This window comes from Protopterus annectens, chromosome 10.part0 (assembly GCF_019279795.1).
Source record: "Protopterus annectens isolate FY-2018-M chromosome 10.part0, PAN1.0, whole genome shotgun sequence".
Lineage (NCBI taxonomy): Eukaryota > Metazoa > Chordata > Ceratodontiformes > Protopteridae > Protopterus > Protopterus annectens.
In genome coordinates this window covers 1,440,922,683-1,440,942,344 of record NC_056744.1, presented here as the reverse complement: position 1 = coordinate 1,440,942,344, position 19,662 = coordinate 1,440,922,683, and the positions used below count along the sequence as shown (strand labels likewise).

Genomic DNA, 19,662 nt, shown 5'->3' with positions numbered 1-19,662 from the left:
CTGCAGCCTTTATCAGAGGGGTTCCTACCAGAGACATTCTAGAAGCTGCTACCTGGTGCTCAGTTCATACGTTCAAACATTACCATTTACCTCTCTCCTATAAATCCAAAGCTGACTTTGCCACTGCTGTCCTGCAGGGCCTTATAGCTGCTCCTAATGCTGTATAAATCCATCCTCCCAGCCATAGATTTAGGAATCTACCCAAATGTAATGACTGCAACAGTAAAACACGAAGAACATAGTACAGTTGTGTACACTTACCATAAATGTAGATGTTAGAGTGTATTCACTGTTGCAGTCCTGGTTACCCACCCTCCAGCCCCATTTTTTTTTTCTCTTTCTATACCTCTTCTTTCTTTTAATATGCTTAAAGGCCTTTTTGGTGTATTTGCTTTTGACTGGAGGTATATTGTTTATGTTCTAAATTATATACATATATTTTTTTTTGCCCCCTATTTGGGGGGCAGCTGACATCTGGGGCAAGAAAAACTGATGAAAATGGTGTCAGCTGCAAGTTTTATACCCCTGATGACCTGACGTCATGGAAGAAGGGACAGCAACCGATGCACGACCCAAGACTTTGTTAATCATGCCGACTGAGGGCAACCTGCCAACAGATTACCCAAATGTAATGACTGCAACAGTGAATACACTCGAACATCTACATTTATGGTAAGTGTACACAACTGTACTTTCCTTGACTACCTCCACCCTTTTCCTCAGCTTTGGGATTCAACCCAAATATGATGACTGCAACAGTGAAACACGAAGAACATAGTACAGTTGTGTGCACTTATCATAAATGTAGATGTTCGAGTGTGTTCACTGTTGCAGTCCTAGTTTCCCTCCCTCCATCCCCCATTTCTTCTCTTACCTTACAAGGGACATATTGGTATTTACTTTCTACTGGTGGGGTTCTTCCACGAGAACCTAGCTCCTACTTGGGGGCACCTGACAGGTTAGGCCAAGAAAAACGAATGTAATGGCGTCTGGTGCCTTTATACTACTGACGAACTGACATCAGTCCTGAAGCGACAGTAACCGATGCAGAAATACTAAGTTTCTGGTATTCGGGCTGGCTGAAGGTTACCCTGGCAGGGATAACCCAAATGTGATGACTGCAACAGTGAATACACTTGAACATCTACATGTATGGTAAGTGTACACAACTGTGCTTTCATGTCCAGCTTGCTGTGTATCTGTAACATAGTCTGGAAATACAACCTGATCTGGTAACATAGTATTCAGAATTGGGTTTAGCAACAGAGGCAGTCTTCAGTGAACAACTCATATCAGGAACTTTTGGATTCATCTCCGGAACAGGGAAATTCACTGGAATATCCTCAGGAATTGGAACGCTGGACAATTCACTCTGAGATAGTCTTTCTCACAAACTAAGTGCTGTGATACAGGCTGTGACACCAGCATCAATTGTTTCTGATTCTACCTGAACTCCACTCCTTGTGATTCCACAATGTACGAGCTTGGCTCTGAGCAAGTACTCCTCATGACTCCAGTCTGATCATAACCTTTGCACTTTTGTATTCTCATGGTCTCTCCTTAAGGTAATGGATTGAGTGGTTTGCTGGACTTATCTTAATAAGACTTCTGGGATAGGTGTTTCCTTAACAGATGGACTTTCACATATCTGTTATTCGTAGCACTTGGAACCAATAAACTACTGCTTGACTGGTAATGTAGTGCTGGTTTGTCTCAACAGATGTCCCTGGGCAGGTGGACTAAGATGTTTATCACAAAGAACATTTCTGAGATTCGAGAGAGTCAGAAAACATCACTATTATCTTGTTTTGACTTCTCAAGTAACTGTTTCACACTTTGAATTGCACGTCCCGCCAAACCTTTTGACTGCGGATATTCAGGATTACTTGTGACATGAGGAAAGTCCCACTCTTCGGCAAATCTTTTTAATTGATGGCTAGTAAACTGTGTACTATTGTCAGAAATAACTTTGTGTGGACTACCATAAACTGCAAAATGATACTTCATCTTAGTAATGCATCCTAGTACTGGATGCTAGGATATGACGTTGGTCAATCTCAAACCAATTGGAATAAGAGTCCGCTAACACCAAGTAATGTTGACCATTCCACTCCTAAATGTCAGTGGCTACTGTTGATCAGGCTGGATCAGGAATCTGGTTTAGATCAAGTGGTTCCTTCTGTTAATGTGGCTTTGTACTATTACATACAGAACAAGATGAAAGTACTCTCTCAATATCTTGTGACATAGAAGGTCAAAAACACTAATTCTCTATCCCTCCTTTTTGTAGAATCATTTCCTGGGTGGCCATGATGCAAGATGGTGATATGCAAGGACTTTGGAACAATGACTTTAGGATCTTTCATGACCATACCATTGTCATACAAAATCTCATCTCTGTATGGAAATAAGGTTGCACTTCTTGGGGTAGACTAGATTGCTTTGATGGCCATCCTTGATTGATAAAGTGGTTGAGCTTCTGTAAAACAGGATTTGAGGCTGTATGATTTCTAAGCTCATTGAGATGTGTGGAAGAAACATTTCTCGCTTCCATGACTTCATAATCAAGTTTCTCATTCTCATACTCTTCAGTGGTATTTCTGGGTGATTTGGATGATGCATCAGCAAGATAAAAAAAGCTTGCCTTTCGTATAAACAAGATTGAAACTGTACTTCTGCAGTTTCAACATCATGCATTGCAATCTGGCTGGAGCTGTGAATGCATATGCTTTTTCAAAATAGTAACTCTAGAGGTTGGTGGTCCATTTCGATCTGGATGGGTCTACCATAAATTTAATCATGGAACTTTGAACATGCACACAATTGCCAAGAGTTCTTTTCTCTATCTGGGCATAATGCATTTCAGTTGAGTTGGAGATCTGGACACACAGGCAACAGGTTGACCCTCTTGAAGAATGACTGCACCAAGACCAAATGTCAAAGCATCACAGTAAAGGGTTACTGGTTTATGGACATCATCGTATCTGAGAGTTGGTGGACTGGCAATTCTCTGTTTCAGGGCATCAAATGCTCTTTGATGTTGTTCCAACCATGACCAGGATACATCTTTACGTGTCAGCTCTCTGAGGTGCTGCTAGTTGGCTCAAGTCTGGAATGAATTTGCTTAGGTAGTTAACCATGCTAAGAAAGCATTGACGGGCTTGAACATTATCTCGAGCTGACATCTCAAGAATAGCTGTCTGCTTGGAAGGGTCTGGTCGTAAGCATGAACTGGTAAATGACCAACATAAGTAATGTCTCATAACCTGAACTTGCACTTCTGTGGATTCAGCTTAAGATTCACTTGACAGGGTTTATCCAGAAATTTCTCTAGGTTTCTGTCATGCTCCACTTCACCATTATCTCCTACCAAAATGTCATCTACTATAATAGCAAGGGGTACACAGAAATAAATTGCTTCATTGCACGCTGAAAAACTTCACTGGCAGAATTTACCCAAATGGCATTCTCAAAAATCTGTACCTGCCAAAAGGAGTACTGAACGTAGTGAGTAGCGATGATTTCTTGTCGAGCAAAATTTGCCATAATGAACTGTTTGCATTTAAGACAGAAAAAGCAGTGGCATTCGACATCAGAGCTGTAACGTCTTCGACTGTACGCATTGGATGATGAGGTCTTTTTAGTGCTTTGTTCAAATTTTGTGGATCAGTACATATTCTGATATCATCTGAGCTTTTCTTATGAGCTACTACCATGGGAGATACCCATTCATTCGGTTCATCAACTGATCAAATCACACTTTGCTGCACCATTTTGTCTAGCTTGGCTTTGACTATGTTCTGCATAGCTAATGGAACTTTCCGGGCTGGTCTGACAACTGTGCTGACATCTGGGTCTAACTTCATGGAGCATACAATTAGAAGCTTCCCTACTTTGTCTTCGAAAAGATCAGCATAGGTAAAGAAAATATACTAGGCGAAATTAGAGCAGTGGTCTTTCAAACTAACATAATGAACTTCCTTATTAAATGAAAGCAGGCCCATTTTAAAACCGTCTGAGCCCTAATAATGACTGGATGTGCCTTTTGACCACACAAAATAACAAGTCATAGCTACTCCCAGCAGAATAACATGAAAGTACTACTGAGCCTTCGGTTTAAATCTCTCCATCACCATAAGCAACAAGCTTTGCACACTTTGTTAAATCACCAGCACATACTCTAGCAAATGTTTCTGCAGACATAACATTGAACTTTGAACATGTGTAGACTTTTGAGCTCTGTCTCTCCTCTTTATCCGAACAGTACAAAATACCTCATTCTTTGCCCTACAATCTACTGCATTGACAGTTTCATGAAGCACTGACACACCATCAACATAAGAGAGTAGGGTTGCAGCTTTCTAATTGATCGACCTGTTTCTTTGAATGTTCCCATGTAATAAAAAAATGTGTGCCCTTTGATTTACAAAACCTTTTGAAATTATTCCACTTATTGCATTTTTTGACATTGCTGACCAAAAGTTAAACATTTTTCCCTTTTAGGCTCATGACTTCCTCCACAGTTATGACAATTGGCTATGAAACTGGGTGGGGGCACATGCTTTGAGTTTGCTGACTCACTCTTGTTCTTCACTGACACTGTGTGGTTTCCAGAGCATGCCTTAGAACGTACTAGAAAGTTACTACAGTGTTTCCTTATGAGTATTGCAGGGTTTACAGTTGCAGCCATGTGCTTGGGCCTGTTTCTTTTAACCATGTGCTGCATACTATTAACATGGGCTTTAGAAATTACTAGAAGCATGCATCTCTCATTTATAAGCATATTTATGTGCTTTTCCGTTAGCTCATATATCTTGACAAATCTCAGTGGCATTATTCAAACGTAAATCACTGTCATGAAGCAAACTTTTTCTCACAGCATCATCTTTAATACCACACACAAGTCTGTCGTTTATCAACTCACCCTTATGTCACTGAATGTACACATTTTAGTATTGTTTCTCAGATCAGTTATATATGCTGCAAAAGTTTCACCAGACTTTTGATCTCATGTAAAATAAGTGCCTTTCCATTGTAACATTCGTTTGGGGGTTACATATTTCTGAAAATTTATGTTTTAAGAACTCTGGGTCCTCCTCGACTCAGCCGGTACAACTATATGGTGGGTTCCCCCTCTCCTGCAAAGACCGCAGGTGCATACACGAATGAACACTCCCTTTCTGTGACCTCTGAGCTACTTAATTAAGCAGAATAAATACCTTTGTACAATCATCTTTATCAGAAAATGTAGCCTGTATGAAAATATCAGAGTCTTGCTCAAACTCTCCAGTTCTCTGCAATATTATTGTCAAACACAAGATGATTTCTGAAATCCATCTACCTTGCCAACAAATTATGCCCAAACACACGGAAATATATGGCCCTTGTAGTTATGCTCGAACATGCACACAGCCAGCATTTGTAATAACATTCAAATGCACAATGAACTCTGAAATGCTTTACTTTGTGAAATATGCTCTGTAATGGCTGTACGCTGTGATCTCTCTCTCTTAAAACCAGGCTGCCTCGTGGTTTTGGCGTCTTTTCAGGCTTGCTAGTTGTTGCTGAAGCACCTACCAAGGGGAGAAAATGCTGAGAGAAGAAAAGGAGCCACTTTTGTGATTTTAAGTATTTTCTTCAGATTTTTTGTTAAGTTTTACTGTTTTTCCGCCTACTTTTTGCATTTTCCGGCTTGCTAAAGTTTATATCTGTAACAGTAACAGTACTTGGAACACATCTAGAGCCTGTTTACTGCATTTCCTGTGTTGCACTTAATTTAAAATCGTTTTTTTCTCTAAAAACTGCATTTTACCTGATTTTGGCCTAGCACTCAAGTGTGGGGTCATTTATTGCACTGTTGTGATTATTTTGCTGCTTGTGTATCTCTGCTACCTTTAAACTACAAAAATATATATATATATATATTGCTTTTTTCCCACTTTCTGAAAGTTAAGAAAGTTCAGTTACAGATTTGCTGTTCTGAACTGTTTGGAAGTTTCTAGAAGGCCAGTGCTTGCTTGGGCTAAAGGGAAGTCTCTGTGTTCACCAGTGGGAGTGGTTAACACTGAATAGCCTGCCTGTCCCTGGAGGAGTGGTTACTACGTAGAAGCTGTAGTTTTATTGGTCATTTTGGGTCAATTCTAAACTCCTTGATCTCTCTCTCTTAAATCCCTACAACTCTCATTTTGCGCACTGAGCAGCGTCACCTAAACAGGTTTAAACTATTCCAGGCTCCACAAAGTCTGCTCTTCACTTTTTCCCTTAGAACTGTTCAAACTCTCAAAGTAATCACTCTATTCTCTTTCTAAAGCCCTGCACTTGCTCAGCTCTTATAAGAAAACACTAACTAACTAAAGCACTACACCCTCCTTGACTTCTCATAAGTATTAGACTCCCGATTGGTCCTTCCTGATCAAGTGAAAAATCAGTTCCCTTCCCTAATCTGATCAGTAAAAAAATGGTTCCCTATACTAATCTGGTATGTCCAAGGGTCAGCTTCATGGTTACTCTCCAGTCCAGCTGGTGAATCTGGGAATTTTGAGACAATGTTACAGTTGCCTTCTGTACACAGACGACCCTCTCCTCCTTCCAACAAACTCTTAATACATGTGAGAGATGCAGTTACACAGCCAAACTGGAGGCAGAGCTCTCTCAACCCAAGACTGGCACAGTCAGTCAGGAGGAAAAGGTAACCACCCACACCACAAATCCAGTCTCACACAGACCTATTGCATCTGCATACCCAACACATAAACACACAAAAACATACTCGGAGGCTCTAAATAAAATTCTGCCTAAACAGCAAAGACCTCCTAAGCAGATATCCAAGCAACAGCCACCCCTCAACTATACCCACAAATCACATATCTCACAAAATCAGTGTGCCTCACAGTCACAGCCCTTAAGGCCAAACAACACACCAAATACACTTGTTATAGGGGACTCTATTGTCCGGTACACTGACGTCCCGCCCACCAGACTGAACAAGGAGAAGGTCACTGTAAGCTGCCTGTCGGGTGCCAGGATCCGCCACATAACGCAAGCACTCAGGTCACTCCAAAGCAAGTACAAGTATGACTCCGTCATTGTCCATGCTGGTGTGAATGACCTGAGATGTACCTCCCTGGACTACATAAAAAGAGACCTAGAGGAGCTCTCTGACCATGTAGCCCAGGCTGGTATGACCCTGACCTTGAGTAGCATCTTGCCCTCACCAAGAATGATGCCGCAGTATAAAGACAAAATGATCAGTTTCAACAATTGGCTAAAGTATCGGTGTCATTTAAAGGGGATCCAGTGTCTGTCAGCCTGAGATGATATGCTCGACAAGCCACGTTGCTTCGCTAGGGATGGCTTGCACCTGTCACCCCTAGGCTTTCGTATACTGGCCAAGGCTCTTGCCAATCCCATAGTGCCTTTTTTAGGCAAGGCTCAAAGGACAAACCCACCTCCATAAACAACCCAAAGATAAAAAACCTAAAGGTGATGCTACTCAATGCCAGAAGTCTAAACCTCAAGATGCACGCACTCGAGACTCTCCTCAGTATGAAGAAAATCGATGTCTGTGCAGTAACAGAAACCTGGTTCAAGGCTCCTGAGAGCACCCCAGCACTACCAGGTTTTAACTCATACCATGCGTTTTGGCCCCAAAACTCGGACCGAAGCACTAAAGGAGGGGGAATATCTATATTCGTCAAAGATACCTACACCTCCAGGTTAGTGGCACTGCACGAAGCATCGGAAACCATCCATGTGCAACTAACAGCGGGCAAAACTGCCTTTCAGTTTGTAGCTTGCTACAGAACACCCTCCCTATTACAGGAACCCCACTTGGCATTCCTGAGAACACTGCAGAATATGAAGTTCTCTCCAAACACTATGTTATTGGGTGACTTCAACTACCCAAACATTGACTGGGAAAACTACTCAAGCCCAAACACCCTCACCCAACGGTTCCTTGAATTTATAAACTCTAACACAATGGAACAACTGGTCACCACTCCCACAAGAGGGAACAACATATTGGACCTGGTCATCACCAACATGGGGCTCTATGTTCCACACCAGAGGTAAACCCCTCATTGGTAAGATCAGACCATAAACAAATTTCCCTGGACATCCATATTCCATCCCCACCCCCAGCCAAGGAAATCACTGTAAAGAATTTCTCAAAAGCCAACTTTGCACTTCTCAAGACTGAGGTGGAATCCTTCAAAGCCCTTGGGCCAGAGGATAATACATCCCAATCCGCAGAATCATTTACAAATGCATTCTATGAGCACCTGCAGGAATGCATGGATCGTGCTATCCCAAATAAAACCAAGACTCACTCCTCCAAAAACAGGAGACCGGTCTGGTGGATCCCGGCCATAAATAAGCTATACATCAGAAGGAGGAAGCTACTACATGACAGAGCAAAATCCCAAAAAGGGAAGGCATCTCTGATCAGTATTAGCAAGAAACTTCGATCCCTCATAAAATCATCAAAGGCCAGTTTCAAAAGAAAAATTGCCCTAGACACTAAAGACAATCACAAGGCCTTCTTTAGTTATGTCAGGAACATGGGTGGAAACTCCCAGATATGCTCTGAATTGTTGCATAACGGTACAAAATATACCGAACTTACAGACGTAGCCAACATCCTGGCAGACAGATTCAGTGCAAACTCCCCCCCCCCCCCCAAAGGAGCAAACGCCTATCCCAACTGAATGTAACCTCCCTGACATCACAGATGCACAGGTGAAAGCTGCCCTCTCCAAAGCAAAAAACACAGCATCTATGGGACCGGACGGTGTCCCAGGCTGTGTCTTACACGAGCTCCAAGAAGAACAGAACCCTCATATTGCCACTGTTCAAACTTAGCCTAACTACAGGATATGTACCCAGAGAATGGCGTACAGCTACAGTGGTTCCACTCCACAAAGGTGGTGCCACAACGGACCCCGGAAACTATCGCCCCATAAGCCTGACTGGTCTGGTCTGTAAAGCTATGGAGCGTATTATCATGGAACTCATAAACAAAGACATTGGGAGCCTCCAGACACTGGACCCTACCCAATTCGGCTTTGTTAAGGGCAGATCTTGCTTCTTAAACCTAGTTGATTTCTTTGAAACAGTTACCAAAGCCATAGATGAGGGCAAGGTAGTCCACACAGCCTACCTGGACCTCGCAAAAGCCTTCAACACAATACCCCACTCGGTCATCATAAATAAGCTTACCAGCTTAAATATCAACCCCTGTATCACAAGATGGGTTGCAAACTGGCTCAGAGATAGAACCCACATGGTCAGAATCGCAGGTGCCATGTCTGAATCCAAACCAGTTGCAAGTGGCATCCCACAGGGCTCAGTTCTGGGACCTCTCTTGTTCGGTATATACTTCTCTGAGGTTCAGGCTAACACGGGGGGAATAATGGCTGACAAAGTTCGCAGATGACTGCAAACTGGGGGCCATAATTGAATCTCCAGCTGACACAAGCATCCTCCAAAAGGGTCTCACAGAGACAGAGGCTTGGTGCCAGAGCCACAGCCTCAAGCTAAATGCTAAAAAGTGCATAGTCATCCCCTTTCGGAAAAATAAGGTGCCCACAAATTACCACATAGGTACATTAAGTATGGAAGAAGTAATTAGAGATTTGGGGACCAATGTAGATAGTAATCTCTCCTTTGATAATTACGTTGCAAAAGTGGTTAGAAAGACCTTCTATATAGCCCACCTTATCACGAAAGGGTTCACATCTAGATTAAGAGAGGTCATTGTGCCCCTCTACTCGTCAGGCTCATAATTGAATACAATGCCCCTTTTGGGATGTACCTTACCCGACACCTGCAGTAACTGGAGAGACCTCAAAAGCACCTCACCAAGATGATCATGGGCTACAAACAGATGTCCTATGCAGCTCGACTAAAGAAACTCCAGCTCTACTCAGTTGCTTACCGCCTACTCGGAGGCGATCTATGCCTGACATACAAAGCCATGTCAAACCCAGAATTAATGGACATGCTCCACCTCAAAGAATCCAAGTCCCTTAGAGCTACACGCTCCAGGGACCTAAACCTCAGCACAAAAATAAATAGGACATGCTGGAGGGACAGATTCATTTCCCAGAGGCTCTCCTCACTCTGGAATAGAATCCCAATTCATGATGTAGACATAGCCCCTCGCTGACCCTCTTCAAGCGAAATTTGGACGCGTGGATGGGAAATCACAAATTCACCCCTGGGATCTCTCCTGTGTCCCTGCTAGACAGAGGCACAGTAAACTAATCTTAAAATGGTACCTTCTGTGACTTACTTTACAGAGGCACAGTAGGCTAATCTAATAGGGAGGCGGAAGCCAAATACACTCTGGCTAGGCTTATAAATGCCCTAGGGCAGATAGCCTAGTATCTACCTACGAACCTATGAACTTTATGAAATAACACACAGAAATATATGGCCCTTGTAGTTATGCTCGAACATGCACACAGCCAGCATTTGTGATAACATTCAAATGCACAATGAACTCTGAAATACTTTACTTTGTGAAATATGCTCTGTAATGGCTGTACTTTATGAAATAAGTGAACTGTAATACTGCACAAACATGCAAACACTTCATACACTTCAGACAACTTGAATAACATTGATTAATGCGAAAAAATTAGTGCTTAGCGAAAAAATGCAGTTTCCCTTATTCATTTTATGCAATTTGGACATTATTTCAAAATTTTCCATGGCTATTTTGAATATTTATATTAATATTTTGTAATATCAGATATTTCTGTTACTTAGAAATTTATTTAGAATGTTCTGAATCCTCATTTCATATTTTGCGAATAAGAAATAGTCTGAGCAAGTTTTAATACCTGAAATTAATTTCTGACCTGTTTTGTGACTTGTAGATGCAGTAGGAATGATTCACGCCTATGTATTCCTCCTGTGTTAACTGATTGCCTCTTGGTTTCTAACTGAAGAATCTGGCTTCCCTTCTAGCCCCATGTCCATTTTAGACATGCCTCTTATGACATCATGTTGCTTGTCCTTCTCTAATATAGACGACGAACAGGTGAGGTAGTTCGTTTATATGCTGTATTACATAGAAACAGTTCAGGAACGATGCTGCTTGATGAGATAGTTCAAACCAATTTAGGCTTTTTAATGGTACGAGTTCTGAAAGAAGTATTTACTGCCAATTTAGCAAGTTTGTTATATCATTGGTCAAGTTTTGATTTTTGTGATGCCTGAAAGTTTGCAAGGATGGGAGCACCATTAAGAAGTGTGGGGAGGAGATAAATAGTGGCAAGTGCAGCTTTAGTTGTGTCCGTGAGTATAAAGCGTCCCTAGTTTTTGAAGAGTTTTTCTTATGCAATTTTGTATATGCAAGTTGAATTTAAGATTATCGTCCACTATCATGCCTAATAATTTGCTATGAGAAGTGTCTTCAATGGTTGTATTATCAAGAGAGAGGACTTTTTTTTTCATTGGAGAGGGATTTGGGGGTTGAGCATGATTTGTGAGTTACAAAGCCATATTTCAGTTGCTGTTGAAGCTTCCTAAGTAATTTTTTGGAGGTGTGCTACATTGTCAGATGCATATGATTGTGGAGTCATCTGCATACTGCATGTGTGGGGGGTATTAGTGAGAATGTTAAAGCAGAGGGAACCAAGGATAGAGCCTTGTGGTACACCAGTGGTGACTGGGAGGCATGAAGAGAGGGTGGAGTGTCATTTTACTAACTGATACGTATTGGACAAGTAGCTTTTGAACCATAGAAGAATGGGCTGAGACAGGGACCTAATGAGTATATTTAAAGTAGACGTTTTGTGTGACAAGCTGTGTTGAACGCTTTAGACAAGAATGTAGGTTAGAAGTGCAGTGTTAGTACTATGGGAGGGATGGAAGCCATATTGTATTGGGGATAGGAGGCCTCCTACAAGAGATAGTATTTATTTTTGAGTACATTTTTCAAGTGTTTTGGACAGAGGGATAAGATTGCTGTAGATCTGAGTTGGTAATGTAGGCTGAATGTCCTCCTCTGTAGGGATAATATAGTTCTAGAGAGAGAATGTGAGATTACTGCACTGACCTATTTATAAGGATTGAGGCAAGTTAAGGTGCTCACTTGGAAGGTCATCAGCTGAAGTAAAGTGTGGTTTAGTTGATGAAACAATGCATCAAATGCTCTTTTATTTATTATTATATTTTTCCTAAAATAAGATGTGCAGAGCTGATGGACCTATCCGGTTGTGGAGGTATTGGAAATATCTCCTGCAACAGATTCCTCTCAAGATATTTTCATGGCACTATGAAATCTGATTCCCAGCCACTTAGCCAAAGCAGCCCACTAGGTTTTGCAAGGTTCAAGTGCTATGTAAATTTTTGTATAAGACTTTAGTGGCTGACCCACATGTGAAAGCAGTTGCTCTGTGTATCATTCTGAAAGACTAAGAAAATGTCACTAGAGATTTTTGGGAAGAAAACTTGTGTTATGCATAGGTGTAGTTAAATCTGATAAAGACTCTGTTCCAGGGAGTCATCATTGCTTCTGTTAGGTAGAAAATCATAACATTGCTTTATGCTGTAGTTTAGGTATGGCTGTGACTCTGTACATGTCTGTGCCAGTTTTGCATAGGTTTAATTAGTTAATAAAAGCAATAGTTTCCTGCTAATATTAAGGCTCAGTCTTGCTAAATGCTGTTCAGGATAAAAGTTTTGTTTTGCCCTAATATTCATTTTTGGCACAGTAGGAGGAAAAATGCAAGGTTGTAAATAATGTAAAATAAATGCATCACCCCCTATTCAAAATTATATCAGAGAGTACCCCTCCATAACTTGGCCCATTTACAAAAGACAAACAGAAAGTGTGGTATAAGAAAAATGGCTGTTCCTTTTGGATCTGCAGCAAGCAAGAGAACAGCAGCCACAAAAAACCCTTTAAACAGGGTAGACTGTTTTCTTCTAGTTCCATTTATCAGAGTAAGTTGTCCTTTTCTAAGTGTCCAATAATCTCTAGCTACTAGGAGAAAGACTGTTCACAAATGTCTTACAACCACAATGAATGGGTAAGGGAAATTGTTTCTACATGTTGCACCACAGAATTGTGTTCCATTTCCAGGGCTCATACTCTAAAACAACTGCTCTGTGCAAGTTTTCTGTTCATTCAGTAACTTTTACTCTGTTGAGTTCTTCAACCATTGCTTCTCTTGGAGATGAGTTGAGATTTTTTTTTGAAGTTTTTTTTTTCTGGTACCAGTAAAGGGAGATCAGTAAAGGCTTCTTTAGGTCAACAAATTTTAGCATTTTAACTTTGCTTAAACAACTTCACCATGATTATTCCTGAAATCTAGCCCACAAACTATGAATTACATTGGTTCTTAAAGGCTGATATTCGTAGTCAGCTTGTGCTACCTCAGTTTCTCATTTCCAAGTTGCACATTGTCCTCTATAAGGTCTTTCATTACCATCAGATTTTATTCTGTGTAAGTCTTCAACCAGCATCTTCATTTTTCACCTTGAAGCACCCTTGACTACCGTGTTCAAGGAGCAGTCCACTAGAAGGATAGCACTTCTGTCCATTAGTATGCCCTTTGGGAGAGCATTTCTTGACGGCTTTGTAACCTGACTTTCTTTTTCCTTGAGGGACACTACTTAGGATTTTGTCCAAGTTTTAGCCCTACTGCAGAAGACTCCCTTAAGCTAAGATGCAACAGATGTCTGAGTAAACTAGAGTTAGAGATTTAATCCCCCTTATTTTCAGTGTTTTCACTTGTCAGCTTGAGCTGCAGTAGAATTATTGTGCCAAAACACCACAGGTTTATACTTCATTAGACTTGTAATCTGCATTTCCTACAAACAGAACTTGGTTTAAGGAAGAGAGGAAATAGCATGGAGAATTTTGAGATTTTCACGGTCATTAACCTTGGCACAGAGACCCCATGCCCTCTTGACCATGGGAGTCTGAGATATTTATAATACTGCTTGAAAGGGTGCAGGATGCCTCTACCAAGATTTTAACAACCACTCTTCAGAGGATCTTCTTGACGATGTGCTTTTATGAGTAGGTGCCAGTCAGTCTGTGCTCAGATGCAAAATGCTGTTGCCCATTATTGCTGGCATGCTAAACATTAACATTTTAAATACAGAAAGAAGAGTATTTCAGCTTAACCACATTTTTCTTTTTTCATTAATAGGCTCCACTCACATTATAACACCCAAAAAGTTAATGGATGATCTGAAGACCCTCAGTGAAACTACACCTGTGCAAAAAGCAATGGAGACGTTTGAAATTATAGTAGAACAGTAACAGAAACTTGAAGAATACCACTAGTGCATTTTCATCTTCCAGATATGTTTCTGAAAACTGCCTTTGATTGGATCACTGTTAACATATTATGTAAACATGTGACAAAACAGCAAATCAGTGACTTATACAAGCTTTTGGGACTGTGTTATACAGCTAATCATTATCTGCTATGCACAAACACACGGCTGTATATACAAGCACACTGTAAATAAAAAATACTGTAATAACTGACATTTACCTCTACCTCCCAGGTTAGAGTTCTTATTTTGAAATTGAAAGTTGTAAGGAAATTAAAATTATTTGGCTCTGTTAGTTCTTGGTTTTCTATTTAAATGTCCACCTTTTCATTTGCATTGCTGTTCAGAGCTATGGTTACAGTAGACATATGATAAAACATAGCAAAGACTTTTTTTGCACTGGTCCACCACGCATTCAGCTGTAGCCGTAAATGTTCTCATTGAGTAACCTTCTTAAATGAACTTATTTCAGAGGCAGCTTTGTTAAAAATGGTTTTGGCAGGGTTAGTAACTGTATTTTACTGTAAAGTCTGTTTGGTTGTCACTTAACTTTTGAAATCCGCCAACTGTACAATCCTATAGATCTTTGCTTCAGTGAACTTTATGGTTTAGGTGTGAACTGAATTTGCTATTTTGACCACATTAAGTGCTTCACGTCTGTGTTTTACAAATACATAAAAGCTCATTGTGACCCTTTAAACTTACGAGCATGCAGCATTGCTTCTCCATATTCTAGCACTGCTCAAAGTTAGGAAAGTTGCTGCCTTTCATTATGCAGAATTTTATATAGACCTTATTGAATGTCAAAAATCCATGTATATTTTGACTGTATAGATTAAAATGTGATTGAGAAAATTGCATCTTTTTATATCAAGGACAGAAGTAAATTTCATCTTGCCTGTTTGAGTATTTACGCCACAGTAGTAGTATCATATGTTGCTCTAAAGGGGTTACATTCTGCCCAGATGTGTTGACCTATACTACAACATTTATGTACTGTCTATACAAATTAACCTAATTAGAACATTAACAAGTAAACTGTAAGCGCTTTTTTAATTTCTTTTTGCACTAAGCATTGTTACAAGGATGTAGAAAGAATAATGTCCTTTGAAACATTTCTATTTGTAGCTACAGTTTCTGAAGAGACTGGCTTAATGCATAATACCACAGTTTGAGCAAAACAAAATTGATGTATATTGTAAATAATACAGGTTGATCTATTTTCATTATCAATGACTCTCAAACATTTATGCATATTTTTAAAAGGGGAAAATTATACTCTCAAAAACAAGATGAGGAATTGAAACATGAGACCAAGTTCTCCAATGCTGTTTTTTAATGTTTTCATAAAACCTACAGTGCTTCTTGAAATCTAAGGCCCGCTTTTGCAGTTAATTCTACATTTTCGCATTAAGCATACAACAAAACCATTTTATGTTAAACGTCAAGAAAAGGATATCTATTGTATAGTTTGTATTTAAGCTTAAAAACAAAAAATACAGTATTTTTGCATAAAATCGTGGAAATTTTGTACACTGTTGCTTAGTTTTAAAAACCACAACATATTACTGTCTCAATATTCCTTTTCTGTTCCTTTTTAAATAACTGTTACTGTGGTTATTTTCTGTACAACTGAAATATTTTAAATGCTACAGATTTAATATAATATTGAATTAACTTTTTAAAATGGCACTGCATTTTTATCAAAAATAAAATCATATTTCTCGTGATGCATGTTGTAGTTTGTATGTGTTGTATCAAAAATGTCAGAGCACCCATAATTCATTTGTATTATAACAATGTGTATAAGTTTTCTTTCATTCTCCTGATCCATTTCCTGTGATCTGACTGTTCATCTGTCTCAAATATTAGTCATTCCAGTGGACTGATCACTGTGTAGTTTTCAAATTAAACCATTCTCCAATAGTTTTCTTAATTTACTCTATCATTTGTCTCCAATATATTATTTTCAAGCACTGGCATTTGGGGACTTTTTTTGGACAGATTAATTTGGCCCTGCTCCATGTTACAGGGAGCTGGAGCCTTCACTGTGACCCAGACAACCTGAGTTCAAGAAGCGACTCTCTCACTAGAGGAGCCAGGCAGAGGGTGGGAGAGAGTAGCTTATGGTTTGCTCACTCTAGCAGGGGAGGGTCGTGGTCCAATGCAGTGGTGAATCCTGCTGGAGGATAAAAGCATTTTGGGGCTGGGGACATGTACTTGACTATTGCCAAGCTGCTTCAGCAGTAATCCTGCAAAATAACATAACTTCCAGAAAGGGGTGCGCATAGAATCCTTCCACTAGGCTTGGGCATTGCAGGGACCTCTTGTAGTAAATTTTTTAGGGCTTATTGAGAAAATCACTCAATGGCTGCTTAAATGATAGCACATCTTAATTAGCTGTCTTCACTCACAGATGGAGTAATAAATGGACCTAATTGACCAAAGGAGCAGGGCTGATGGTCAGCAGGAGATTAATGGTGGGATATTGTTAGCTATAGGTCTCCCACCATGAACCATGAGAACCACTCTGCCTATCTGGACCTAGTTGAGTCACTCACTGTACAGCCAAGCAGCTTGGTCATGGGTGACTTCAACTATCCTTCCATTGACTGGGGTTCATATATGAGCACAAACACGCTTGCCCTAAGGTTCCTGGGCTTTAATACAAATGCTCTGGAACATATAGTCTGCACCCCACAAGGGGCTCAAATGTCCCAGACTTAGTACTCGCCAACATAGGGGGTCTCTGTACTACCTCCTGTGTGTTGTCCTCCCTGATAAGGTCTGATTCTCTCCAAGTGTTGTTCGAAGTAACACTCATACCTAACCCCCCTTCAAGAGTAAAAAGGATGAAAAATGTCTCCAAAGCAAACTATAGCCTCCTAAGTGAATGGCATAAATAGTTTCAAACCCCCCTGCTGCCAGTGTCAACAATGACTCTTATACAGAGGTGTATACAGATGCCCTGTATAAACACCTGTACAAATGTATAGACTCTGCTGTACCTGAACAGATCAAAACAAAGTCCTCTCAAAAAAAAAAAAAAGCCACCCTGTGGACATCAAGCATAAATAAGTTATGCAACAAGAGGAAGAAACTAATGTCCAAGAACAAGATGGAACTGACTCAGCAGAGGAAGGACACCTTCCACAGCTTGAACAAGCACATTAGGTATCTTGTAAAGCCATCTAAAGACAATCAGAAAGCTCAACTAGCATCCCTAGTTAAGGATAATCCCAAGGCATTATTTAGTTATGTCAGAAATCTAAAAGGGAAGGCCCAGCTTCTGAACTAGTAAAGGACTGTACCACTCATACTGACCCTGACGATATCGCTAACCTGCTAGCAGACAGATTTGGTGTAAACTTCACCCCCCACCCCGCCCCGTCCCCACCAGACATACCCAAAGCATACCTGTCACCAGTCCTCTACCTAGTATCTCCAAAGAGCAGATCAATACCACACTCTCCATGGCCAAAGCACAGCCTCTATGGGACTGGATGACATCCCAGGCTGCCTAATAAATGGTCTAAAATAGGACCTAGCAGAACCACTTGGCACTCTCTTCAACCACAGTCTGAGTTCTGGCTTTGTCCCAGCAGAGTGGAAAACAATGACAGTAATTCCATTGCAAAAGGGGGTCCATCACTGACCCTAAGAACTATAGACCCATAAGCCTAACCAGCCATCTGAAGTTAAGCTTCTTCCTATATATCACTGATGGGTTCGATTCCAAGCCCTCAGAACTGAGTCGGCCTTATACCAAGCTTGCGTGCACCAAAATCTCGAGCTAAGCTGCTACCCACAATGCCCTTCACTCTGTTACCTCGGATCTCATTTGCCGTGCAGCCAAATAGCAGCGTTTCACCGATCTCTCCAGCTAATTAGAAGCCAGGAGGCCCAGCACTAGGAAATCTTATGCAGAAAAATGGAAGAGATTCTGTGCTTGGAACCAGGCACAAGGGCTCGAACCACTTGTCCCTAATATACCTCAGATTTTACAATACCTAACTGAGATGCTGGACAAAGGCCTATCTTTCTCATCAATTAAAATCCATGCCTCTGCCATTTCAGCTCATTACAATACGGAACCTCCTATTTTTTCACATCCGCTACTACAACAGTACCTCAGAGGGGCAAAAAATATAAAACCCCCAAGGAGAGCACCAGTACCAACTTGGGATCTCAATTTTGTTTTAGAAAAACTCACACTGCCTCCTTTTGAACCAGCCAACACAGCTGATCTAAAATTCTTATCATGGAAAACTGCTCTGCTCCTAGCAATAACTTCAGCAAGAAGAGTCTCAGACTTACAGGCATTAATGGCTGTGGAACCTTTCATCATTTTTCATCCAGACAGGGTTTCTCTTAGGACAAACCCAACATTCATGCCAAACGTGGTCTCCAGTGTGGTCTTGAACCAAACCATTCATTTACCTACTTTCTTCCCAAATCCCCAGAATAAAGGGGAGAGACTTCTGCACGCTTTGGATATACACAGGCAGCTACGATTCTACTTGGACAAAACAAAAGCCTTCAGAAAAACGGAGCAACTGTTTGTAGCCTATGCTGCAGGATCACAAGGAAAGCCTAATACAAAGCAGACAATTTCAAAATGGATAGGACACTGCATCCACTTCTGTTATGCACAACATGGCAAATCAGTGCCTAAGGGCATTAGGCCTCATTCTACCAGAGCAGCAGCCACTTCAGCAGCTTTTCTCAGAGGAGTACCAACCAAAGACATTTTAGAAGCAGCAACCTGGAGCTCAGTGCACACTTTCACCAAGCACTACCACTTACCTCTCTACTCTAAATCCAGAGCAGGCTTTGCCACTGCAGTTCTGCAGGGCCTGGTAGCCTCTACAAATCCAATTTAGACCCAGCCGCCCAACCTCAGCTTTAGGATTCTACCCAAGTGTAATGACTGCAACAGTGAAACACGATGAACATAGTACAGTTGTGTACCTACCATAAATGTAGATGTTCGAGTGTATTCACTGTTGCAGTCCAGGTTACCCACCCACCATCACCCTTTTCATTGCTGGGACTTGTACTTCTCAACTCTGTACAACCTATGTGGTGTATTTGCTTGTAGATTAAGGAAATGTTTATAGTAATATATGCATGTTTTTGGCATAATTTTATCTTTCCAGCCTTCCTATCTGGGGGCACCTGACATATTGGGCAAGAAAAACTGAAGAAAATGGCGTTGGTTGCAACTTTTATACCCCTGGCGCACTGACGTCAGGAAAGAGGTGACAGCAACCGACGCCAGACCAAGAATTTGGAATTCGGGGCCGACTGCAGGTCACCTGCCAGCAGGATAACCCAAGTGTAATGACTACAACAGTGAAT

The 19,662-nt window shown here is 40.9% G+C and overlaps 1 protein-coding gene across 1 annotated transcript in view; it reads left to right on the top strand.

Moving 5' to 3' along the window:
- STXBP3 (syntaxin binding protein 3) overlaps positions 1-16,031 on the top strand; it is a 758,101-nt gene extending 742,070 nt beyond the window's left edge. Inside the window, exon 17 of the mRNA XM_044086884.1 lies at positions 14,172-16,031. Coding sequence (XP_043942819.1) covers positions 14,172-14,284 — 113 coding nt within the window. The 3' untranslated portion in view covers positions 14,285-16,031. The remainder of the gene's footprint in view (positions 1-14,171) is intronic.
- The last annotated feature ends 3,631 nt before the right edge of the window (positions 16,032-19,662 follow it).